Below are 25,500 nucleotides of genomic sequence, written 5' to 3' on the forward strand. Positions count from 1 at the left end.
CTCTGGGCAAGACCCGGGAGCAGGGGAGTGAGAGCTGGTCCCTGCCCAAGATCCTCACTACCCAGAAAGGTGTCCCAGCGCCGGAGGACAGACATTCAGTCACTGGAGGCTCTGCCCCCCGGTCAGAAGGAGGCAGAAAAAGAGACCGGCAAGCCCAGAGCCACCGGGAGGGAGGCGGAATCCCCTGGGGGAGGGAGAAGGAGGCAAGTCAAACCCAGTGCAGGAGGCCAGTGACCCTCCCTGCTCTCCCGCTGACCTCTGCTGGCCGCTGTCTGGTGTGCAAGCCAGCTGTCCACACTTCTCTCCTGAATCATGCCTTGTCTCAGGAGGCAAAAGCATTTCATGTCACTGTAAAACCATTAAAAGGAAAATTCAGTGATAAATTCTGCTTTTTTTTTTTTTTTTTTTTAATTTTAGAGAGGAAGCAGGGGAGAGGGAGAGAGAGACATCAATTGGCTGTTCTACTTACTGATGCATTCATTGGTTGATTTTTGTATGTGCCCTGGCCGGGGGTCTAACCCACAACCTCGGGGTATTGGGATGCACTCTAACCGACCGGGCTTCCTGGCCAGGGCCTAAACTCTGCTTTAAAAAACTCTCACAGCCTGGAGTCCTTGGGGAGAAAGTGAGAGATCTTTATGACTGGCCCCGAAACAGCCTTTGGGAGCCAGATTGCTGGGAGGAGGGTTCTGGAATGAGCTTGGGTAGAGAGGTGACTCCGAACATGCCAGCTCGGCTTGGCAGGTGGGGTGTGGGCCGAGGGGCCACAGGCCTCTGCAGGAACTGGAGGAGCCTGAGGAGCAGATGGAGGAGCACCCGAGTGGGCACTGACCTTGGCGGATGGGGCCGTGCTCAGCACTTCCCATGCACGCCCAGTGAATCAAGCTTTCACATGTTACACAGCAACCGTTGCCAAAGTCCCAACTCCGTGCTGGGTGATAGGGTGCTCGGAGGACTCTGAGGCTGGGGGAGCCCAGAGGAGGGGCAACTCACCCAGACGGGGGGGCCCTGAGAGGTTTTCTGGAAGAGGGTGGATGTTGGCCAGGCCAGGCGCTGAGGAGGCGCAGTGCTCACAGTGGGATGGGGACAGGCCCCTAAGGCCCATCAACAACCCCAAACTCTGCAGTGGGCATTTCAGTGGCCTCATTGCCATGAGCTTCCTGAGAGTGGTTTCTTTATAACCACAGGACGATCTGGCCCCAGAGCCCTTGGGCATCCATACCCCTGTGACCCCACCCAACCCCCTCCCCACCCCTAGGCCTGGTATGGTCATGTCCTGGGACAGCCAGGAGGTATTTCAAGAACCCAGGACTGGGTTCAGGGAGTCTAGGTCCCCGAATTTCGTTCCCAGCGCCAGCCCCAGCCCCAGCCCTGAGCAGGGGGCCTATTTTCCTTATCTATGGAATGGGGGTGAAATGGGGGTCCTCCTCGACTCTGTCCAGCCCCCAGAGTCTTTGTTTCTGGTCCTGAGATGGCAGGCGCACCACCTGCCACTTGCCACTAGGTCAGGCTACTGCTCAACCATGTAGATGCTGACCGAAATGCTCGGCCGGGCCCAGTGCCAGGGCTGCGCTCGGCTTCAAGGCATACGTCCCTGGGGGGAGAAGTGGGTGTTAATCAGCCCCCCCAATACCATGTTTTACAACCAGAGAGGACTAGCTGAAGGAAGACTAAGGCTCTGTGAGCAGAGACAACCAAAGAACCCTAGGCGCAGGGTGGATATGGCGGTCAAACAAGCAGTAACCAGCAAGAGTTGTTGAGATGAAGCGCCAAGGTGCAGCGTACCCACTGCCCTGGCGGGAGGGCCGGACTCAGCCTCTGGCGGGGCGGGGGGTGGGGGAGGGAGCCCCTCCGGTCTGAGGGAGGAAGCCCCTCGGGTCTGTGGGCACTAGAGGGCGAGGCCATCAGCCACACCCCTGACGCAGAGAAGAGTCCTGGGTTGTGGTCCCACCTGCACCAGGCCCTGTCCCTTGAGTCACCCCAGGCACAGGAGGGCCACCCATGGAGCAGGCCCTTCGCCTTCCCAGTCCATTGGCCATTAAGCCACTTGAGAGCCATTTTCTTCTACTTTACAAGGTATTGGCCGAAAGACCAATAAAATCGACACAGGTTTGGCCGATCCTGCAGACCATTAACTGCAGACAACCAGCACGCTCAGTGCTCCCTGGGAGGGTGTGCGCACCCGAGTGCGCCTGAGCACTCGAATTGTTGCGGAGTTCTGGTGATGTCAGTTTTTTGTGTGTGAGCTGCTTCTAGCAGAACAGGCTGGGCCACAGGCATTTACTGAGCACCTCCTGTGTGCTGGGGGCTGGACCAGGTGCCAGGATGTCGAGATAAACGAGACTGAGTCTCTGTCCACTCGCCACCACACCCCACGTCCCAGTGGAGGAAGCAGATCACACACAGACACACACCAGCAAACTAATAAATGAAGTTTTAAAAAGCTATGAGTGCCATGAAGAAGGTAAACAAAACCTCAGGGGAAGGGGGGAGGGGGAGAGGGTAGAAGGGGGGTTGGCCCTCCACAGGGAGTGCTATGCATGCCTCTTGAGGGGGCTTTCTGGTTAGAGTGCATCTTAACGCTTTGTACACCCATGACCATCTTTAACAGACCTTCTGTGGGGTACAGGAGACAGTGAACGAGTGAGCCCCACGGCTCTCCCTTCTCGGGCTCTTCAGAGCTGATCTTTGCGTCCAGCTTCCCCCGCAGAGTGGCAGACCGAGAGTGGGACCTGTCACATCGCTGTCGGCAAGGCCCGAGAGGGCCGCCGGGGTCCTGGCCGTCCCTGCCCAGCCCAGACGTGCTGGCGGAGGCAGCTCCTGCCCAAGCCCGTGGCTGCTGGCATTTGCGGAGGGAGCTGTCAGAGGAGCACTCCAGGCAGACCCGGTGGAGTGCCTGCCGCTTGCCAGGCCCCAGGTCGTGGGAAGGTGGCAGAACGCACCCTCAGGTGCCTTGAGTCCGAGGAAAAGCTCACCACCCTTTCCCTTGGTTTTAGGAACCATGCATGTAGGGAGCCGCGTGTGGCCATCTCTGCCTGCCCGAGGGGGTAAATGCCTGTCTTTGGTTTCTTGGGACCAGCCCCAGCTGGCTCCCAGCACCACGGAGTCTCTAGCGTTGCCGCCTGTCCCCTCAGGGTGCGCCTTAGGTAGGAAGTCCCTGCAGACGGGAGAGGGGAGAGCGCCAGCTGCCTTTCCCACCGCCTGCCAGTGGGCACAGCCCCCGCACTGACACCTTCCTGCCTGTGGTCCTGGGAGCTAACAAACGCTCTGGAGCGCTTGCTAATGCCCTGGGCTCCTCCAAGCGCTTGCCACACACTAATGTGTTTACTGCTCCCAACAAGCCTGTGAAACAGACACCATCGCTGTACCTGTTTTGTAGAGCAGGAAACTGAGGCCTAACAGGTTGAATGGCTTGCCCGTGAAAGAGCACAGTGGGGGGCTGAGGTGGAGCCTGCTCCTGCTGTAGGAACAGCTCCAGCATCCACTGGGCTCCAGTGAGTCCCAGAAGGACATCGGGAGAGGGTTGGGCAGCAGCCCAGGGTGCAGAGTGGCTGGGGCTGCGCTCCGGGGGAGAGAGGAGCAGGTCAGTTCCACCTCTCAGGAGGGCCCTGGGCACCATCCTCTCCGCTCATCAAGCTCAGGTTCTGGAACGCCCCTGGGTCGGGGTGCCGGCATCGGGGGCCTGCATCAGCCACAGGTTCCCTCCTCACTGGGTGGAGCCCCTGCCCAGACCCCCTTCATCTTTTCTTGGCCTGGGAAACTGGCTGAGCCATTGCGAAGGGCCTGGGGCTGCCTCCTTGCCCTGTCCCCAGTGTCCCTCCAGCTAGGCTGGCCTACTGCCAGGCCCTCTGGGCCACCATGTTCCCCCAAGGCTCCCAGAATGCAAAGGGGCATCCAGCCTTCAGCCTGGCTTTAGAATCTGCCCTCTCCTCCGGCAGAAGTAACCCTGCTGATATCTCAGCCGCAACCAAGCAGGGACCCCGTGCCCAGGCTCAGCCTATTTGCCAGGCTCCTGCTTCGTCTCCTCGGGATGCACCCTCCCAGGCCCATAAGCCTTATGCCCCCTGACCGAGACCTCTGGCAGACTTATCAGACCCAGAGGTATTTGCCTGTTAGAAGTTCATGAAATCCCGATTCTGATAACCAGTGCCCACCTGGTAGATGGGTGATGTATTTAGGAATCTCCCTTAAGGGGTCTCATGGTAGAGTGGTTGGGACAACACAAGATCTCACTGTGAGAAAATGCACCCCCGCCCCCGCATTGTCCAGGCCACACAGACCCACTGAGTCAGAAATCAGGCCTGAGCAGCCTCGTCAGACTGAGCGAGGCCCCCGGACAGGCACAGTTGAGACGGGGGAAGGGGAGAAGGGGACAGAGGGAGGAAGTTCCGGGGACAGAGGCTCAGGCTTTGTCGTGTCCATGAACCGGTCACCTCAAGGCAACTCCTCCGAGCCCTGAGAACCTGGGGCTTCCAGAAGATGTCTGTGAGCATCGTCCACATCAACTGGGGTCTTCAGACCCCAGGACACGGGGTGTGCTTGGTTAAAGCACAATGAGACAGGCTTCTTGGAGGCCTCCTAGAACCTCAGGAATGTCCAGGAGGAGGGGAAGGAGGCCTCCCGGAGCCGATGGGACCACAGAGCCCATTTCGAGGGATGCCTTCTGGGAACGGTGATGTAACAGAAAGGTGTCCGGACCAGGACTCGGTAGAAGTGGGTGGTGGTGCAGGCTCCACCGTAACCCAGCTGGGGGCCCGTGGGCAAGTCACAGTTCTCCCTAAGCCTCAGTTTCCCCATGAAATGAAATGAAACTCCAGGCCTTGGTTCTTCAGGGGACCGTTGTAAGAGGGGACAACAGGTCTGGGAAGTGCTGGTTTGCATCTCACATCTCTAGGGGCCGCCGCGGCTGGGCCTGGCGCCCAGTCTGAGTGTGCCTGGGTTTCTCCACGTGTTCCAGGGGCTGATTCTCCTGCCTGAGAAAAGGGAGAGTTGATAGATTCAGTCTCGGGGTGCTGTCCAAGCAGGCCTGGTAACCCCACCCCATGATAACCACCTCCCGGCCCCTCCCCCTGAACTGATTCCTGAAGGGCTTTACCGCATCGGCACCAAGCTGGCCAGCATCCTCCTCATGCAAGGGTGGTGCGGGGGTAGCTCCGGGGATGCTTGAGAAGGCAGATGCTGTCATTCCCTGGGCTCTCAGTGATGACCATAAACATTCACTTTAGACAACTGACACCAAAGGCCGGCTCAGGCTCAGCCCCAGCATTCCTGGGGACACGGGCATCTGAGCTGCAGCCCCCAGGCCTCAGAGCCACCTGTAGCAGGGGACTGCCTCACAGCTGCGTGGCCTCCGTCAGGAAGCCGTGGCCACTCAGCCTCAGGCTGGGGGCCAGAGCCCTCCCGAGCCACTCGAGAGAGATGAGAATTGAACCACAAGTTGCTGCTGCGAATCCAGAACCTCAGCAAGGGAGCGAGAGCCTTCTCAAGTCCCCCACAGCCCCCACCGCCCCGCCCCAGAGCCCAGTGGTCCAAGGATGCTAACCAGAACAGAGCCTGGTGGGCTACCTGGGAGGGCAGGACATACCCCCCCACCGGCATTGATAATTAACGGATGTCCCTCCCCCTCCCTGGCCTCCCCTGCCCCTGCCCCCGCTCCCAGGAAACCCCTGAGAAAGGAGGAGAACGGCACCAGCACTGCTGAGTATCCCATGACGTCCTCGCAGGGCAGCAAAGGCGTGGCCGCGAACAGCGCCGTGGTGTGACTCTGCGGCCCCGGACTACTGGCCAGAGGGGCACCTTGGTGGCACATGAGCTGATACTGGGCTTGTCCAGGACTTCATTGTCTTGCCGGCTTTGAGCCTGTCGAAGGAGAAACCACGCTCCTCCCAGCCTCGCAGCTGGGCCGGGGCGGCGCAGGCCCCAGGCTGAGCCAGGCGCACCCGCATGCTGCCCTGGGGCGGCTCTCCGCCAGCGCCCAACGCTCTCCGCATCTCTCGTCTTGTGTGTGACCTGCTGTCTCCCGGCTACTGTCTAAAGCACGTGCTCTGTCGAATGCACAGGGCCGGTCTGTCTGCTGAGCGGGGAGGCGTTCCCCTTCAGCCAAAAGAAAGGCAGTCCAGGGGCTGCTCCCCTGCCAGAAAACCTCTCCCCGCCCCCGGGATGCTGGCCTGCTGCTCTGTGCCCATGCCCTCCCCAACAGAAGCCATGGACAAGGCTGCGAGACGTCTCCTTTCTAAGGTGCTTCCCACACATGTCTGCCGCCCCATCTGCTCTGTCTTCAGTCTGCAGGGCCTGCCTTCTCCCTCCTGTCCCCACTGACCCCCGGGCCCCTGGATCCTGCCTGGCTCCTGACCCGCTGCCACAGAGGGCTGTGCGCCCACCCTGCCAAGTCCCCTCCTGCCTGAGCACACAAAGGGGCTCGTTTATACTCCCGGGTAGTGGCTGGCCTTCGGGGTACACAAGGACACACTGAGCACTAGGCCACGGGCTTGGAAGGACAGAGGCCACGAGGCCTGTTCGCAGAAGCATCCCTAAACCTGACCCTTGTAGGAACTGATGCGTCCATGTGAGTCAGGCCCTGCCTTCCTCTGGCAGAGGCCACTGCTGTGCCAAACCCACAGCGGGCGTGCAGGGCTGGGCTGGGTCTCCCCGATGCTCTCCTGCAACCCTGATGGGGACCGACCCTCTCCTGGGAGCCCCCAGGCCTCCACCCATCCACAGAAGGCCAAGTTCTTCCAGTGGCCCTTTGACTCTTCCCAAGGTCTTGTGTTCTAGAAGCGCAGAACCCTCCACAGTGCTTGGTGGATGAAGGGAAGCCACCCACCCACATGTGGACACATCACTAGGCCCATGGAGATGGCAGCCCTGGGGCTTTCCATCCCCTGCTGGATTGGGAGAGGCTCCTGACCTCACAGGTTCCTCACCACCCACACATTTCCTAGGGAGCAATGAGACACATTGAATGGTTCACTCCCTGGCCAGGTAGGAACCTTGCCAGGTGGATGTGGTCTGCTTCCCGAACTACTCAGGGTTGCGGGAGGGGGGGGGTGCACAGGTGAGACTTTCACATCCAGGTGAGACTGACAGACTGAAGACCAGTCCGCATTTGGGCTGAGCCTGGATACACCCACTGTCCCGGAGCCCTGTGCCCCCTGAGTTTTCCAGGTCCTGCTGCCTTTCACAGAGCAGAGGGGAGAAGGTGGGCTTCCTATGGTCCTAACCCTGGTCCTGCCCCCAGGTCAGCAGGCACAGGCTGAGGACAGGCCCTGCCACAGCGTCCCAGAAGGGGCCCCCTGCCCCTTGGTTTTCCCTGTGTGTAAGGACAGTTTGGGGGTTGGATGTGGGCTTGCTTTCCCTGCACACCTTAGCACAGCACAGTGCCACCTGGGCCTCCGTTCTTGCCCCAGCCTCGTAAGCACCGCAGTACTCCCGGTGGACGCCATTGCTGCCCTGAGGGACGCACGGCTGGGCTACAGGCCAGAGGTCGTGGGTCCTCTGCAGGGCAGACCCTGCCCCGCAGTCCTCCCCCAGCCGCCTGCACCTCTCTGTGTAGGTCCCTACCGGTTCCCTGAGCAGATAATAGGGGGCGCCTTCAGCCAGAGGAGGCACCTGGCTAAGGGGTCGAGATGTGCTGGGCAGCCACCCTGAAGGGGCATCCAAGGGGGATGGGCAAACACAGCCCACCTTCATACAAACCCATGGGTCCCACCTTCCCCGACCTTGGCTTAAACCTAAGAGCCCCGGATTTTGTGATTAGCCTGACCCGCCAGCGCCCGGTGAGCCTTCCATCGGGCTCTGGGGGCCGCATCCTCTTCCCCGGAGCCGCAGCCAGGGCTCTGTGGAAAGCTAGCCTTTGAGAGCACATGGAAGTCCCCCAAGTCGGGTTTGCAGCATCTCTTCCCGTCCAGTCAGTGAAAACCAAGAGAAGAACTTTGGTTTTTCGTTTTTGTTTGTTTAAAGGATTTGCTTGAGAACCCCCAAACCGAGAATCACCCACTCATAAGACAGCTTTCACAGGTGCAGCGAGAGAGCCCCACCGGATTTTTAGCTTAGGCAACCGGAGCGTCCGTAAAACTGGACCAGCCTGGTATTTGAGCTTAGAACTTGTATGTAAAGGATGAAACTGCCGCCCTCGGCGTGGTCTGCACGTGGAGGCCGAGAATGAAAGGCACGTCCCTTCTCTGCGTTTTCTCAAACAGATGTTTTTCCGCCACGTCTCCTAGTTGAGCCCAACTTCAGAATGGCCTGTAGCATCACCCAGAGTTTCAGGTTTTAATTAGAAGCTTCCAAAGCAAGTTTTGGAAGAAAGACTAATAGCCGTAAAAATATAAACATATATATTATATATAGCTATCTATATTTAAAGAGATATCAATACATAGACAACATTACTGTACTGTCTAAACCTGTGCAAAGTGTCTGATTTAAGCAGCCCGGGCAGCGCGCGATACCTATTGCATGAAGGTTAATACTGGAGCTCTGCCTTCCTAACGAGGTGCCGCATGTGCGCGGGAAGCCAGCTTCTGTCCTGGGAGTTGCCTCAGTGGACCTGCCGGGGTGACCTGTCCACCAAGAAGCCAGTGGTGTCAATTTTGTGCTGAGACTTTGCACATGAAGCGGGAGCGGCAGCATTGGAGGGTGGGCTGTATGCTGATTATGAGAAAGCACCATGCCTTTTTTATTTTCAATTAAAATATACTTATAAAGATGGCTGTAGTTGTGTATGGCAGGGGGCTCGTCCCTGGGGAGGGGGTGGGAAAGGGCCAGCAGGGGGAGCATGGTGGAGGAGGGTGTGGCCTTCCCCAAGGACCTGCTGGGAGACCAGGGCTGGTCTGGGCACTCATTTCTGTCTGGTTTCATCTAATGCCCCAAAGCCGGCATGTATGTGGATTCTAAGGTTCCGATCCCCCACCTGGCCGCCTTGATCCTTGGACTTGGCTGAGAAGATGGTGACCAGCCATCCCAGTTTGCCTGGTACTGGAAAGTTTTCCCAAAAGTGGGACTTTTGGGGTTAAAATGGGGAAAGTACCGGACAAAAGGGATAAGCAAGTCACTTGAATTTGACAAGTGCTGCTAAGAATCATGGGGGTCAAGCCGCCCACGCTGGAGGGGAGACATTAGGCCTCCTGCTATGCCCGTGTCTGTGTCCAGACCTCGTCACACCCCCAGTCAGTCTGTGACACCCCTCCAACCAGCCGCTCGGAGCATCCCAGTGTGGGGCCCGCCCTGCGCCCTCGGCAGAGCACACGCAAAGGCCGCCTGCTGCCTGGAAGGCGGGGAACGTGAGCCACCTCCCGGGCCTCCATCTCCTTCCAGCCTCACCAGAAGCAACGCCCCTTCCCAGCGCCTAGAGGGAAAAGCTTCCCGACCAGCGGGCCCAGGGGAGGGAGAAAACTGGCCCCTGCAGCATCATCGCTACCACTGAGGAGTGGAGAGACTGGTGGGGGGTGGAGTGTGGTGGCCAGGGTCACATGGTGTCAGGAGACGGGTGGCACCGGGGTTTGAACCCACACTTGGTTATCTTCAGCACCTGGCCACTGGACACACCTGAGGGGCACCCAAACCCAGGCTGTCTCCACATGGTAAGGGTGCTGCTGGGCTCTGTTGCCCCACCCACATCCCACGTGGCTTCGGAGTAGACTGGCGGAGGCTACTGGAAGGACCCTGTGTGCCTCGAGCTGGGGTCTGGGTGTCTTCCCACCCTGGCCCCAGCCCAGGGGATGGTTGGCTCAGTACAGGGACTTTGGGGGAGGGCCCATGTCCCAGGCACATGGAAAGGAGCTGTGAACGTCTGAGCCAGGAGCGCCCCCACCACCTGGGGTTCTACGAGCTGCTGTGTGCCAAACCTGACACATGCCCTGGCATGCAACAGGCACGCAGTGGGTGTCAGCCGTCATTGATGTCATCACCACCGCTGTCATTAATAAAAGGCTGCCTGCCATCCTGGCCCTGCGGAGAGCTCCTCTCCTCTGCCCACTGGCCGCCTGCACGGGTGCCCCCTTAGAGGTCGGGGAGGACTCGGCAAACACCTCCGGCCTTGTCCATACTCCGGTGCACCCCAGCCTGGCCGAACTCACACAGCAAATGCCAAGGCCAATGGCCCTGCGTGCAAGGCTCTGCAAGACGAGCACCTGGCCCAGCCTGGGGCAGGGCGGGGAAGGGCCTGCTGGTGCGGAGGAGCTGTTGGCACGGAACAGAGTGGCGGGCCCTCCTAGGCAGCGCATCCCATCCCCACTTGGAACCTCTGGGGCTTCGGCCACCTGTTCCAGCTCTGGGCGACTGACACAGCCAACGACAGTGCGTGCCTGACCACCTGTCGGACTCCTGCCTGCTCCCTGACTGGCTCACCAGCTGCCCCACCACTGCCACCACTGAGGCATAGGACACAATGCAATGCACTGGCGTCCCCACATGGCCTCCGGACGTGTGGCGGAATGACCGCCTCTGACTGGACGGCTGTAGCAGAAAGGCTCTTCTGTGTGCTTAGTTCCAAGTGGTGACCCCACTGTCCTCACCTTTGGACACGGCTCCCCCACCCAGCCAGACTGGCGACTCACACACTGCACCACCCACTTCCCCTCCTCTCAGCCACCCCACCCCCACGCAGGCACTAAGCGCCTTTATGCTCTCTCCTCCCTCTCCAAAATCAGCTCAGGAAAGCGCCTGACAAAGTCCCTGTTGCGGTCTTGACACCCTGTCTCCAAGCCTGAAACAAGTGGTGCCCCTGAGCGGGGCTCCAGGCCCCACAGTATCCACCCTTATTCGGCAGAGGCGGGCTCTCCGGTGCCTTCCTGTCCTCCCTGCTTCTCCCTCACCCCAGCCCATCACCCCTCCCTGTTTGTGACCAGTGTGTGCATTTACTTTCTCCTCCCATGGCCGGCACAAGACCTATTTGTAGGATTCATTCATTCACTGTGGGTTACACATTCAACACTACATGCAGCATAAGGAAGAGAATAAAGCACTTTATTTCATGTAACTGTTCAGAATCCCCACCTCATCGGGTGTGTGGGGGGTGGGAGAGTAGAAAAACTTGAATTTGCAAATTGATGGCATTTAGGTCTCTTCTGATTTAACAAGTCTCTTTTGGATAGATTCTCAGTCTGTGAGCCATCTTCCTGGGTCCCCACTAGCGGGCACCCGGATGTGCTCCTGAGCAGGGCGCCTGGTCAGGGCAGAAGCAAGGCTCGGACCTCATGGTGTCATCAGGGTCCTGGCAGGGCGAGGCTACTTCCCAGCCAGGTGACTGAAGGCCATGCCAGGGCCTTCTAGCCTCTGAGGGCGACCAGCCGGTGCCCAGGTCCAGTTGCACATGTTCTAGCTGCAGCGGTCTCTTACTTGTGACCACGGGCTCTGCCCGTCTTCTTGTTCTCTCAGCACCAGCAGTGGGGACTCTGGAGTCTGCACACTCACGCAGGCCGGGAAGGGCAGCCGGGCACAGGCTCCCAGCTGCAGGCACCTCCCCTGGATGTCCGCGTGTCACTGTGCTCTGGGGCTCACCTGGGCATTTCTGCAATGTCCTCACCAAGAGGAAAGGTGCAGGCCTAGCTGGCCTCTCAGCCCTGCCCTGCACGTGCCCCCCTTTTGCCTTTGCCGACAACCCCCAGCCGACACGGGCTCTGAGCTCCCACCTCCTGTCTGATCAGGCCTCTCCCTCCATCTGAACCTCCTCCTGCCCCAGGCCATCCGAGGAGCTAGGCGGGGAACAGGGTTTCCCTGAAGAATAAAGAACATATCCACTTACTATTTTCAAAATGTTACAAACACAAGGGTGTGTTCACACTAGGTGAAGTCCCAGCAACCACAGGACACACGTACGGAGGAGGAGGGCCTCCCCACACTCATTCAGAGAGGAAGTCGGGGAGCCTGGAGTCGGCACCCAAGCACGGCAGTGCGGGGAGGCCAGTCTGGAAAGAACGTGAGCCAGATTCCCGTCTCAAGCTGTGACTTCACTTTGGCACCCACCCGCTGCCCACAACACTCCAGTCGGAGGAGGAAACGGCTGCGTGTCAGGTGCTCTGCACGGAGCCAGCACCTGGGAGCGCTGAGTGCTCCTGCAAGGGGAGCCCTGGCGCATGTTGCAATTCGCCCTCTGTGCTGAGTTCCTAGCAGGCTTCGTTTCTTTCACTCCTCACAAAAAACGCCACCTTCGTTTTGTAGTCGATGACACAGAGGCCTAGCAAGATTAAGGGAGTGACTTGTCGGTGGTCAGAGAGCAGATCCGTAGCAAGTCCAGAACCGACCTGGCTGCAGAACCTGTCTTAGGCCCCCATCTGCCCCCACCCCACCCCACCCCTGCCCCAGCCCAGGGTGATTGTCCTCACCTGGAGTGTTTCTGTCCTTCAGGCTTGATTACTTGCTGGTTCCTTTCTTTTCCAAGAGGCCACTTGAAGGAGCAGAAATCAGGGCGTCTGCCAGGCAGCCCCAGGAGGCTCACCTCTCCACTGGCCTGCAGGCGGAGGCTTGTCGGACTGCGTGATTAAAAAGCCAGCTCTTTGTTCAACCAAACCTGTGACTTTTGCCAATGTCCTGTGCACCTGCAGGAAAGCACTGGTGCCAGGGGCTCACCCGGAGTTCCCCGCACCCAGCCTCAGCTTCCCTGAGCTGTAGGAAACCAGGATGGTGGTGGGCTGGAGAGACCAGCCCCGACCTGAAATGCAGTCAAGCTGGTGGGTGTGGGCGTGCAGGGGCAGGCCCTCAGCCCGGAGCCCTGCAGGTGGGGGTAGGGTAGTTGTGCCAGGGAGACAAGGGCCACTGGGGGCAAAGAGCATGGTCCCAAGTTCCCTGTGCCACTGTCTTGCTGACTGACACTGGGTAAATCCCACCCTCTCTTGGGCCCATAAAATGAGAGGGTCAGTCCAAACGGGTGGCACACCAGGCCTTGCAAACTGACCCGAAGGCAACAGGATTTCTGCCAAGAGGCTGTTGGGCACCGCAGAAAGGTTAGCCCTGGGAACTGTACAAAACTGGAGCCCGCCCACCCCATCGAAGGTGTTCAAAACAAAAGCTGAAATTAAAACTCCAAGCTCACCAAGTAGAAGACGCTGTGGGCCAAGTTCAGCCAGCAGGCTGCTGCTGGTTGCCGACTTCGGGTCTACTCGATTCTAGGTGACCATTCTGCTCAGGTGAGTAGCAGAGAATTGTGTACTAGAAATGACCAGGGCTTTGAAGGCAGACATAACTGGATTCAGATTTGGCTCTGCCTCTTACTGAGTGACTCCTGAGCATACTCAGTGTCTCAGCGCCTCAGTTTCCTCATCTGTAGTATGGGGTTAACGACGGAAGTGCCCACCTCGCATCACTGTTGTGACTGGGTGAGATCCGTGTATCTAACACGCCTGACACACAGCCTACCCTCAGATATGGTAGCCATGGTTAAAATTAATCAGGGCAAGTCTCCATACAGCTGAGGGAATTCCCAATAGGCTCTCAATCTAGTAGAGTTCATCACAATCTTTAATTCATAAAATTTTATTCTTTCTCATATAACTATTATATTAAGTGGGAAACCAAATGAGATTTAATTGGTGAGCTCTGATATTTTTCAAATAAATGAATCCCCAAAGCCAAGCGGAAAATGCCTTTGTCAGATGCAATGACTCTGGCTCGATGGAAATTTTATGAGAGGACATCAATAAATAGAGATGCCAACGAATCGGGGCTGCCTCAAAAAAAAGCCCTCAAATTTCTTCCCCACATTCCTGGTACATTTCAGCCAAAGAGGCTTCTGGTCCTAACGCTCACCCTTACAGCTCCATGACCTTAGATAAGTCACTTAACCTCTGGGCCTCAGTTTTCTCGCCTGCAAAATGGGAATAATAACACCACCTATCTTGTGTGGAGAAGAGTTAAGAGGAGTCAACATAATGTATACAAAGTGCCTAGTACCCCGTAGATGCTTGATTAATGATGACTCTTGTGGTTTCTCTTGAATACCATTCACAAGGGCTCACTGCCGCTGTCGGTAGAAGGTACTAGCTAGCTTCTTACCAACAGCATCTCGGCTGTCTCCCAAAGGGTTCAACGTTCAAAAACACAGTTTGGTACTATTCCACCGAGTGCCAACCCCTCCCTTCATTCTTCTTGAGACCACTACTCTCAAAACACTGAGCTTGCCCAATGTACATGTTTGCAAATTAATTCCACTGAAGTTATATTAAATGATTTGCATTGTCCAATTAACATCAGAAACCCTTCAGTCCCGGCTCTCAAAAGAGTCTTGGTGGATAACCTTCTTCTCGGATCCAATCCAATCTCAGCTTCGAAATGGAGGTAAGGTTCTGCAACCTCTCAGCCCCAAATGAGACTCTCTGGAAAGAGATTTGCTGAAAACACTGGGACGTCAGGCAGAACAACGGGCTTGCAAAGAGATGGTACAACCGTGGAGACCGGACGCCCTTGGCTCAGGCCCAAGTCTGGCTGCCATGCACCTTGCAGGACGAGCTTCGGAGAGAATGGCTGAAAGGGAAAGCCAGATGAGCCTGCAGCTGTGAGCTGTCCCCTCGTGCGGGCTTCTTGAGACGGTGGCATCCTTCCCCCCGGAGGTCCGTGGATTCCAGCACAGTCTCCCGAGCACCATCACAGTCCCGTTGGAGCTCTCCACCGGCCCCGAGATGGGCAGGCAGCTCCATTTCACAGGTAAGGGAAAAAGAGGTCCAGAGAGTTTAATAGCTTGTCCAAGGTCACCCTGCTAGTAAGAAGCATGCCCACTGTGAATCATGGCTGAATCTATGCATTCGCAGATCGTGGCTCATTGTGCCCTTGGGCATCTCAGAACATTCTATTCACATGCCGAAACCAATAGGACTCCATGAGGGAAGGAAAACTGAGACTGTTCCTTGGCCCTTCTCCAAGCCTGTGATTAGTACCAGCCAATCTGATCGGGTGCCCTTTGCCGAATCTCTGCCCTCACTGCGGTCGGGCGGTCCCTGGGCATGGGCATGGTGTGGCAGGTGTCAGATGGGCAGTGGCTAAGGGCACCACCCTGGGTCAGCCAGCCTGCCATCACGTGCCAGCTCTGCCTCGGACTAGCTGCGTGACCTTGGGCAAGTGGCTTTATTTCTCCACTCTCTGACAGCGATAACTTTTATCAAGTGCCTGCATGTGGCGGGCAGTGCTCGAAGCTCTTTCCTCGCATCCTTTTATTTCATCATCTCAACAACCGTAAGAGGTAGAATGTGTCATTGTCCCCATTTTACAGATGAGGAAACAGTAATAATAAAATTTGAAAACACCCTGAGGCGGTAGGAAAAATATATCCACGCAAAGGTTCGACTCGGGGCTCCTCGGGGGCCATTAGCCAGGCCAGGGGTCAGTAGACTTTCCCTGGAAAGGGCCAGATGGTAAATATTTTAGGCTTTGGGGGCCACAGAGCCTCCGTCACAGGTCTTCAACCTCGCCGCAGCAGCACGGATGCAGCCACACGTGACATGGAGGTGGCGGGTCAGCTGTGCTCCAGAATCACTTTACAGAACCAGGCAGTAGGCTTGGCTGCCTGTGGGCTGTAGCATACTGACCCCTGGCCTAGGTGAATGGTCTCTCCTACTTCTTGGGGGCAATCCTACTCAATGTCTATCTGTCCCCTCTTTTCCTGACTTTTTTCTGCTAAGTGCCTGAGCCCCACTTGCTGGAGAGACTGACATAACGAGATAACAAAGAAGATGAAGACACAGGGAGTTGGGGGTGACGTGGCGGGCGGCACAGGCCAGGGAACCTAGCTGGTCTTTGTCAGCCAGCAAAGTGGCAACATCCCAGAGCAAAGAGCATTTGGGTCAGGTCAGCAGGAAAAAGGGTCACGGTTTTCAGAAGCAGGACAGCAGGAAGCACTGGACAGGGGCCTGGACACAGGGGCTAAGTAAAGGGCTCACCTCCAGCCCTCAGGGGTAAGGGTGCAAATACAGAAGGAAACTGAAGCAGAAGTCCATCCAAAGAACTAGGGGAAGAAGGTGGGGTGGGGGAACGAGCTGTGGATGACTTTGGACCTGGTCTACTGGTAGGATGGGGCCACGATGGGGCTGCTGGCTGCTGCAGTGGGGCGGGCGAGGACTAGCGAAGAACCAGGCCCACCGTCGAGCCCAGAGCGGGAAGTCCATCAGACCCCTCACTGGGAAAGCAGCCAGGGCCTCCTCCACTGGCTGTTTCTGTAACACTCTCTAAGGTCCCCGCACAAAAGGAGAATGTTACAAGGCAGCCCTGGCGAGTCCACTGGAGAGCTCGAGAGACCTATTGCTTAATCAAATCCATTCAATGCAACAGACATTAACTAAACACACACTACACGCCAAACCCCAGGATACAGAGATGGGGCATAGCCTGGAAGCTGTCACAGTTTACACATGAGATAAATATATGTGTAAGTTTCTATAATACAAGAGAAAATGTTCATAGAAGCATAACCAAGCCCAACTGGACAGAGAATTATGACTGTGGGAAGGCCTTTCAGAAGAGTTTGTTAGTAAATAAGAACAAGCATTTCTATACTCTTATTACAGAGATCCCCTGGTCCCCTGCAATTTTTCATAAGAATGGAGATCTGCCTTGTCTTTCCAGAACTTGTGAAACACCCACACCTTCAAGGACTTGTTCTCCCCCAAGAAACACGAAGGTATCAGACTTCCCCAAAGACAAGAGAAGCCTCTGATTAACCAAGATGAAAAAAAAAAAAAGGAATCGTCTGGTGCCCTAAACGTCCTTCCAGGAGAACAGGCTCCAAACAAAGGTGCACTTCTCTTACCAAACGGGCTGCAAGGAAGCCCTGTCCTCTGAATAAACGGCACTTTCGTCCTAAGGGAAGTCAGAAGTTGTAAAAACGGAGAAGAAATGCTTATCAGGAACTAAACTCTAGCTCTACAAACTGATTTCAAAAAACCCCAGGCTCACAAAGATCATAAAAAACGCATTTAATAGCAGGTCAGCATACAGCTCAAAGGTATAGTAAGTCTTGTCTGAGTCAGTGCGTTACAGGGACAGAGAAGGGAAGTATCATGGGGGGTTTGCACAGTCAAACGCAAAGGGTAAGTGCTGCTGAGTCCTGGGGTCCTCGCACTATTAAAATTCCATTTTAGGAAACCGTGGCCCCGGGCGCTCTGCACCTGCGTGGGGAGTCGCCCGGTCCAGTATGCAGTCTACAGTTTTAAATTGAATTGTATACAAGTGTTAACAAAAGAATAAAATTTATTATTCACAAAACTAAAGTGGTTATCAGAAAGCTTACAAGAAAGTACAGCCCAGAACTAATGAGTTGGAAAAACTAGTTTTAAAAATGATAACAGCTACTGGATGGTTTTGGAAAATGATATTATAAAACAAAGGAAACCATTGGCACAGATTAACCACCTAATTTCTAAGTGCACTTTGTAGTGGTCCTTGCAAGCTGCCACTTTTCCCAGGGTAATGACAAAAAGCTTCAGTCAAGTGTCACTGGCTTATGGTGACGTTTTTTGTTTTGTTTTGTTTTTTTTATTGCATTGCCAAGAGTGGATTTTAAGAAAAAACACTACAAAGGTTTCAAAAACCCTATTTATTCTCTATCATCAAAAATAGCAACAGGGGGACTTATACAACTTTTCTGTGAGTACCCACCAGTCTATTTTTTTTTTCTTAAAAAAAATAGAAGTTAGTTAAAGAAAAATGATTTGGTTTTTAAAAAATAATGTAAGGAAACACTTAATCAGATAGCCCAAGGAGTCATCAGAAATGTGTGTAGCAAGAAAGCTTCGTCGTTGGCCCTCTCCGGCCTTCGCACGTCTCGTACTAAACTAGAAAGAGGATGTACAGTACCAGTATGTTCCCCAACCTGCTTGGATCAAAGTGTTTTGTTTTTTAAACCCATTATTGCTAAACCAGAGTGTTGACGCTGAGAGCCGAGGAGTCCGCTCAGAGAGGATAGAACTGAGAGGCTGCGTCTGAGGACTGGATCTCCACCTGGGCCATTTTGAACTGGGTGCACTGCAGCCACTTGCGGAGGGCGGCCAGGCCGGCGCTGCTCTGGGCCGAGCCCGGCAGCGTCCTTAGGCTGTGGTGGTTGACGTTGTTCTGAATGGTCTGGAGGCGAAGCTGCAGTCCGCCTGATAAGTGCTGTTAAGAAAGGGCGAGACATTTCTTTTTTAGTTTCCTCCTTCCCAAAGTTCACGGTCAACTCAGGGAGTGCTGGCCTGGACTTCCACAGGCAGAACTGCCACGTGGCTCAAGGGCTGTCTGGCTTGAAGAAGGCCAGCTCTCGAACTTGGCGGTGCTCAGCACGGCCAAGGCACATGCGTGGGCACGTACCATGTTCTAGAGTCGGCCTGGCCCAGATCCATCCAAATCACACCATGCCTATCCTGACTCATTCACTGCAACCAGGACTTAATGCTGACAGTAGACGTGCCCCCAGGAGCTGTTCACCCCACGAGGCTGCCAGCCTCCCAGGGTTCAAATCCTGGCTCCTCCGAGGACTACTCTGGGAACAAACTTTTTCAGCCTGTGTTTGAATTTCCTCATGGGCAAAGTGGGGATGGCACCTCACTCATTTGATGGGGTTTTTATCAGGATAAATGAGTTAATAGAGAGTTTGGAGCAGAAGGTGGCACATACTAAGTGCTCACTTCATTTTTGTCACGATTACAATCTCTCTGTCCTCATGTTAACACACATGAAGAAACAAGGTTGGAAGTTTTCCATATTTTTCCGAGCTTTTCATCATGGCCACTGGCCTGCTCTTAGCAGCCCATCCAACGTCCAGTGGCCACGGATCATCATTAGGTATGGGGGGGGGAGGGGAGGCAGTGCAGACAACCCCTCAAGGCCTCAAGGTGGAAACAAAAGCACTTTCCAGCCCTGGGATGAGCTTTATCCACCAGTGGCCAAAACCAGCACCCACACTGTGACTAGGACTCTGAGCCTGCAGCCGCCGTCGACAGCTTGCTGTCTGGGCACATTGGTGTCACCCCTCTCCCTTGCGCTAGTGTCCCTCCCCAGCTCTGGGAAGAAAACCAGCAAGAAGGCTCCCGCCTTCCCCACTGCCTGCCCCCTGCTGCCAGGGCCATGACAGGGCTCAGTGCTGGGTGGCGCAGGTGGCCAGCTTTGTCGTCTTTGCGTCCAGCCCCGGTAACTACATTTCCTGGTCAGGGGGCGCATTTGTCCCTGCAATGACAGCGCGTCCCTCCAGGCAGAGCCTGGCCATGGGAAACGCATGCAGTCGGGGTCTTCCCCTCCCGCTGTGGGCGCTGTGCTGGCTCCTCTTCCTTCTGGCCCCGCTTTCCTCCTACGAAAATGCCCTTCCTTCAAGGCTCTCCTTTCCGAACAGCATTCTTCCCATCACAAAACGTCCATGTCAGCGACCAGGACAGGCCGCCAGACGTGCCCTCCGAAGGCAGAGCGGCCGTTCCGCCTGCGTTCTGGTCCCTACCGGAGCCTCGGCGGACTCTGGGATTCCACGCCCCCCACCACCCCCCCCTTCATCCTCAGCGACAAGTCTGCTGCTGGCCCACAGGGTCTGCCGCACTGTCAGCGCCCTGAGACCAAGAGCAGGCAGAACCCGCCTTTCCCCACCTTTCTCGAGCACACACGAGCCCTATGAATGTCGTGATGTTCTCTGGAGGGAACTGAGCCTTGTCTGCGGGGGCGACTCACCTTGACATTCGACTGAATCATTGGCAGCCACATAGGTATCAGCTGTATGGAGAAACACAGAAGCCTCGTTACCACGGTTCGCCCTTCCCCCAGGTAAGCTTCGGTGACTCAGGGGACACACCGAATCCCTTGGAGGTCACAAAAGGATGCAGGCCCCCGCTGCAGAGTTTCCCGTGATCAGCAAAGCGTCTTTCTGTTGCCAGACCCTGCTGAGCTGGTGGCATTTGGAGGTTAGTAAGTGCCCCCTGAGTGCCTGAAACACACACTTTAGAGTACATGACTGATTGTCTCTTGAAAAGCTACCAAGCACAGGAAATTAAATGTGTATTTATTTAATTAAATCCTCGCTTTCTTGAAATAGAATTTCCTCCAAGGATCTTTAGACCCGAGCCTCTGAGTAGCGTGGCAACTCTGTCTGTAGTCATTAGGAAAATGTCACTGGGAAGTGTCCGAAATGGTTCAGTGACAGAAGAAGACAAGCCTGGCTGTGATGTGGAAGGTGAGACCCGGCAAGAGTGAGTCGGCTCGGGGTTTGAGCAGCTCAGGTGCTCACAGTGGCGGGAGATGTGGGGGGGTCGGGGGAGAGGAAGACTTTCACAGCACAGAAGGCAGGGGGGCCTGGGACCTCTACAGCCCCTGATTCAGCCTTGCCCCCCACTCGGTGTGGACCCCCCGCCTGGGAGGGTGCAGGGGGCCCCACCTGATGCCCTCAGCCCAGGCTCTCCTGTCTGCTTGGCTCCCTTGGGATTTAGAAGTCGGCTGGCATTTAAAAGGTGGGGGTGGGATTAGGGTCCATTGAGTCTGGGGATGCTAGTTCCTTTAGTTTAGTACTGCTCAGATCTTTAATATGTTCATATGCATCCTATCATTCCCCCAATGCTACTTCCCACGGCTCGAACTGTGCCCCCTCAAACAGATGCTGTAACCCCTACCCACACAGCTGCGGTGCGCCCTCATTTGGAAATGGGTGGCTGCAGATGGAATTAGTTAAGATGAAGTCATTTACAGTAGGGCGGGCCCTGATCCAATAGAACCGGTGTCCTTATCAAAGGGGGACACGAGGACAGACACACAGTCAGGAGAATGCCATGTCAGATGAAGGCAGGTATCTACAAGCCAAAGAGCCCAGTGAACAGCCAGGAGCTCTGGGTGGGTCCTGGGGGGGTCCTCCCTCCACCTCAGAACGGACAGCCCTGCCAATGCCGTGACCTTGTACTTGTGGCCTCCGGGACTGTGAGACAACAAGTTTCTGTCACTGAAGCCATCCAATTTGTCATACTCTGTTACAGCAGCACTAGCCAAGTCAGACAAGAGCTCCCCGGGCAGCAAAGCCAGAGCCGGGAGCGCCTGAGAGGGGCAGGCAGTGGGGCTTCAGTGACAACGGAGAGGTGGTCCCCGGGAGGGGCCCCGAGATAAACAGTTGGGAAGAGCAGAGGTGAGGACTCTCGTCATCCACACAGATGCAGAGACCGGATTTTATTCCAAATTCAACACGCTTCTGAAGAAAGGGGCCACTCGTGAGCAGAAGCGCTCCAGGAAGACAACTGTGGCGTCAGTCTGCAGCCTGGGGGGTGGGAGGGCAGGAGATGGGGGGCAGTTCCAAGCAAGACAGGGACGGCGTTGGGGGTGGAGAAGGATGCTGTCTGCAGGGATGACTGTGGGGTCCAAGGGTGGTTTGCTCTTTGGGACAAGGAAAAGAAGAGAGATTTGGGGACGTGGAATAGTGTATAAATGACCCTTCTCTTCACTAGTTAGAGCCATAGACTGCCAGTCTCATTTAATTCATCAAAAAAATAATAATAATAAACTAGCAAAGTGACAAATCACATTACTCTCTGCTTTTGTTCCCAAAGCTAAAGTCAACTGTGGTTCTGCTTTCAACATTCTGCGATGTGTATGATTTGCTAACTTGACTTCCAGCAATGTTTGCTCCTAAACACAGTGTTTAGGTTGCAGCCAGTTGACATTTAGTTTCTAACATAAATATTGTGTTTAGAAATGGAGTATGCTGTGTCCCAAAGGACACGAGCGGATTAAAATTCAAAATACCAGAAAATGGCACCCTCTCCCAACCTCCCCCTGCCACCAACACTCACAACAAACTGTAGGGTCACCAAGGTTGGTGCCAGATAAGGCTGTGCTCCCTGACATCCTGAATTGGAAAAATATAAACAAGTCTAACCACTTCCTCCCTGATGTCTGCACAGCAAGAAACAAACCCCGTGGGTCTGAATGTCTGCAGACTGTAATTAACTCTTGACCTATCTGATATGAAAGCAGGTCCATATGCTTCTTTATATCTGGAAAATACCTGAACTAAGCTCTTGTCAAGAATCCTGAGGGACCAGAAAGGGTAGGGGCCCGGGAGCACTCAGAGATCAGACCCTGGCAGACACCCTTCCCACTGCTGTCCTGTAGGAGGCAACCGAGGGGAACGGTAAGGCTGGTTTAGAAAGGGTTTCATCATTTCCCTGTTCATGTAACAGGCAACCATAAGATACCAAAACATACATATGAGGGACCTTCAGGTTTGCGACTCACAAATCACATGAGTAAAGGCTTCAGGTTAAATCTCATTACTACTGGGAGCATTATATAATCCAGCAGTCACCCTATTTCAGGAATGCTAGTTTGACTGACTGAATAACATTCATTTCAGTTCCCCTTTGATAGTGGCACCTACAAAGCTGTCGGCGAGAATCAGATGTGGTTTATTTTAGGCTCTGTAATGTTATAATGAAGTTGGTTGGCTTTTTTGTTGTTGTTCCAGAAACAATATCTGAAAAACTAAAGGACAGTTTAAAAAAAGAGGTTGTTTTTTTATCAAAACAAAAGTAATCTCTTTTCTCTGACCTTGATTTATGCTACAGGATAAATGGAAGACACCCTGCTTGATTCGATGTATTCATTGAACTGCATGCTTTTTCTAGCCCTCAAAATAAAAATCAGCTGTGGAACGCTCCCTTTCAGTAAAGATGGCCTACCAAAGGGCAGATTTACCCTTCTGCCCAAAACAAATGCATTCCAGATGGAGTAGGTGAAACAATGGTTTTCAGACGCTGAACATCAGCACTGCTGGGCAAGGCCGACCGAAGGAGAGGCAACAAACAGGGGGAGCCCTACAAGTGGCCCAGCTCCCCGCCTAGGGAGGGTTTTCAGGCAGCTGCACGGGGAGGAGGAACCCAGGCAGAGCCGGCCGTCCTCCTGAGTTCAGGAGCCAGGTGTCACGGGAGGCCACTGTGGCACGAGTCCGTGAAGCAGAGTGCTGGAGAGCAGAGAGCTAGCTGCACACAGAGAGGGGACCCTGGAGATCCATCAAAGGTCTCCCTCATGTCTTCAGCTGAGTACTGACCAGTGCCACAGTACCCAACGCTGAAGGAAAAAAACACCCCAAATTATTGGAGGGAAAAAATCCCTGCAGATCACATGGGGCTGGCAATAGTTTGTGTTTCCAGGAGTTGGGGTGGAAAACCTTGTGAGTCACAGAATGTTGGGATATTCCCTCAGCAGCGAAGAAATACTAACTCTAGACAAAATGCTGCGTTGATCTGGCCTAACAAAGCTTCAAACAAGTCTCCGAGGAATAAAACTGTTTCTAAGGAATTTAACCATGTCAAGAAAATCAAATTCAGAATGTCAAGAACTCAATAAAAAATTACCGGACATACAAAGAAGCAGGAAAAAAAGGTGACCCATAGTAAGAAAAGTCAAGTAATTAGCAAAGACCCCCAAATGACACATAATAATTTGTACCCAAGGACAGTAAAACAGTTATAACTATACTCAATACAGTCAAGAAAGTAAAGGAAATACTAAATACATTGAGTAGAGGCATAGAAGAAGTAGTTAAAGAAACAGGGCTGATATTAAGTAAAAGGAAAACTGTAAATTCGCATATTTAAGAAGCTCCATGAACACAAGCACAAGAACCATAAATAGAACTACACCAAGGTGTTTCACCATCGAATGACTTAACAACAATGGTAAAGAGAAAAGTCTTAAAAGCAGCCATGGGGGGGAAAAAAGAATAATACATATTTTTAGTCAGAAACAATATAAGGAAGAAGACAGTGAAGAAACAACATCTTTAAGGTATGAGGGGGAAAATGCAAATGTAGAATTCAATACCCAGCAAAAATGTCTTTCAAAATGAAGACAAAGACAGGACTGAGGAATTCATCGAGAGGAGACCCCAACAAGAACTAGAGAAGGAGGTCGTCTGGGCAGGAGGAGCCCAAAGCTCAGCCCTGTCTAAGGAGGGAAGGACACTGATAACAGCCATGCAAACATGGCAACAATAACAAGTATAAATAAATGTCTTAAAAATTTTTAATCTCTTTAGGAGACGACTGTTTAAATTCCGTAATAATGTATGGTTTGGTATGTAAAACATGTAAAAGTAAAGCATATGGCAGTAATATCACAAAGCCAGAAGGTGGGAAAAGAAAGTGTGCTTATACTACACACGAAGCAGTACCGTATTTTGCTGTGTATAATGTGCACTTTTTTTTTTTGCCCACATTTTTGAGGGGAAAATAAGGATGCACATTATACATGGGTAGGACCCGAAATACCTCGCATCTGTTCTTGTGTTTTATAATTATTTGTTACATAAAATTTCTTGTATCCATAATATGTTCAAGATAAATGCTAAAATTCCTTCATAATATGAAAAACAAGTATCTAAATAATACATAAGTAAATAAATAACTACATTAAAAAATTTAAACAAAAGATTGTTTTCCCTGAAAGTCTGGGTCAAAAATGTGGGTGCGAGTACACACGGGAGCACATCACACACAGCAAAATGCAGCATCTTACTTGAAGGTAGATTGTGATGAGTAAAAAATGCATATCGTAAACTCAAAATCAACCATTATAACAGTAACAAGTAAGACATCTAACTAATAAGATAACTAAAAACACACTTTTAAATAACCTATGAATCAAGAATGAAACCCTAAGGGAAAGCAGGAAGTATTTTGGACTGAATGGGGATGAGAACGCATCAGGATGTGGAGGAAGGCAGCTCCCGCAGTGTTAGGAATTTAGGGCACTAGACACTGATGACTGACGCAAAGAGGCTCTCCAATGAATGGTTCTCCAATTAACGATCTCAGTCCCTACTTAGGAAAACAGAAGAAAAAGAGGAAATTACATCCAAATTTAATCATTAAAAGTTCCATCCAAAAGAAGTAAGAAAAAGAGAGAATAAGGGACAAAGAAGGGAGTCAGCCAAGGGGTAAAACGGAAAGTTTTAAGATTCCAAACTGATGCACTCTGGGAAGGCGGGGAGTGGGTGGGGTGGATGTAAGGTGTCCAGCCAGGGTAATGGCGTATGGAAGTCAGAGGTAAAGAAGGAAGTCCTACAAGAAGAGGAAACACAAAGAATCAGTGACACTAAGTGGTGTAATGCAAGGAAGGAAAGGAAAAAGGGGAAATAAAAAGACGAAGTGAGCCCTGGCTGGTGTGGCTCAGTGGACTGTGTGCCAGCCTGTGAAGCAAAAGGTCTCTGGTTTGATTCCTAGTCAGGGCACATGCCTGGGTTGCGCACCAGGTCCCCCAGTAGGGGGTGTGTGAAAGACAACCACACATTGATATTTCTGTCCCTCTCTTTCTCCTTCCCTTTAAAATCTTAAAAAAAATAAATAAAGTGAGAAACCAAGTTCTCCTTTACTCTTACTTTTTTATACTAATAGTTTGTCGTGCCCCTGGATAGACAAAAGAATGCTTAGATTACCTTCATACACTGTCCAGTGGTTTAGAACAGCAACATTAGAAACTAAATTGATTTATCTTAGAGAAAAGTACCAGCTAACAAGTCAAACAGTCACAGATTATTTTCTTTGGTTTCTGGGTATCCTGGTGATGGGTGAGGAGAGGCACCTC

At 53.5% G+C, this 25,500-nt stretch overlaps 2 protein-coding genes across 4 annotated transcripts in view; one reads left to right on the forward strand and one right to left on the reverse strand.

Annotated features, from left to right (window-relative positions):
- Positions 1-8,585, forward strand: part of PRIMA1 (proline rich membrane anchor 1) — a 47,917-nt gene extending 39,332 nt beyond the window's left edge. The window contains exon 5 of the mRNA XM_037130414.2: positions 5,660-8,585. Coding sequence (XP_036986309.2) covers positions 5,660-5,762 — 103 coding nt within the window. The 3' untranslated portion in view covers positions 5,763-8,585. The remainder of the gene's footprint in view (positions 1-5,659) is intronic.
- An 8,998-nt stretch (positions 8,586-17,583) lies between these two features.
- The window catches only part of UNC79 (unc-79 homolog, NALCN channel complex subunit), a 162,292-nt gene continuing 154,375 nt past the window's right edge, over positions 17,584-25,500 (reverse strand). For all 3 annotated transcript variants that reach the window (XM_053665979.1, XM_053665978.1, XM_053665980.1), the window contains 2 exons: positions 19,612-19,653; positions 17,584-18,075 (listed from right to left, as the gene is read on the reverse strand). In XM_053665979.1, the coding sequence (XP_053521954.1) occupies positions 17,875-18,075; positions 19,612-19,653 (243 nt within the window). In that variant the 3' untranslated portion in view covers positions 17,584-17,874. The remainder of the gene's footprint in view (positions 18,076-19,611; positions 19,654-25,500) is intronic.

This window comes from Artibeus jamaicensis, unplaced genomic scaffold (genome assembly GCF_021234435.1).
Source record: "Artibeus jamaicensis isolate MK-2021 breed Jamaican fruit bat unplaced genomic scaffold, CSHL_Jam_final contig_444, whole genome shotgun sequence".
NCBI lineage: Eukaryota > Metazoa > Chordata > Mammalia > Chiroptera > Phyllostomidae > Artibeus > Artibeus jamaicensis.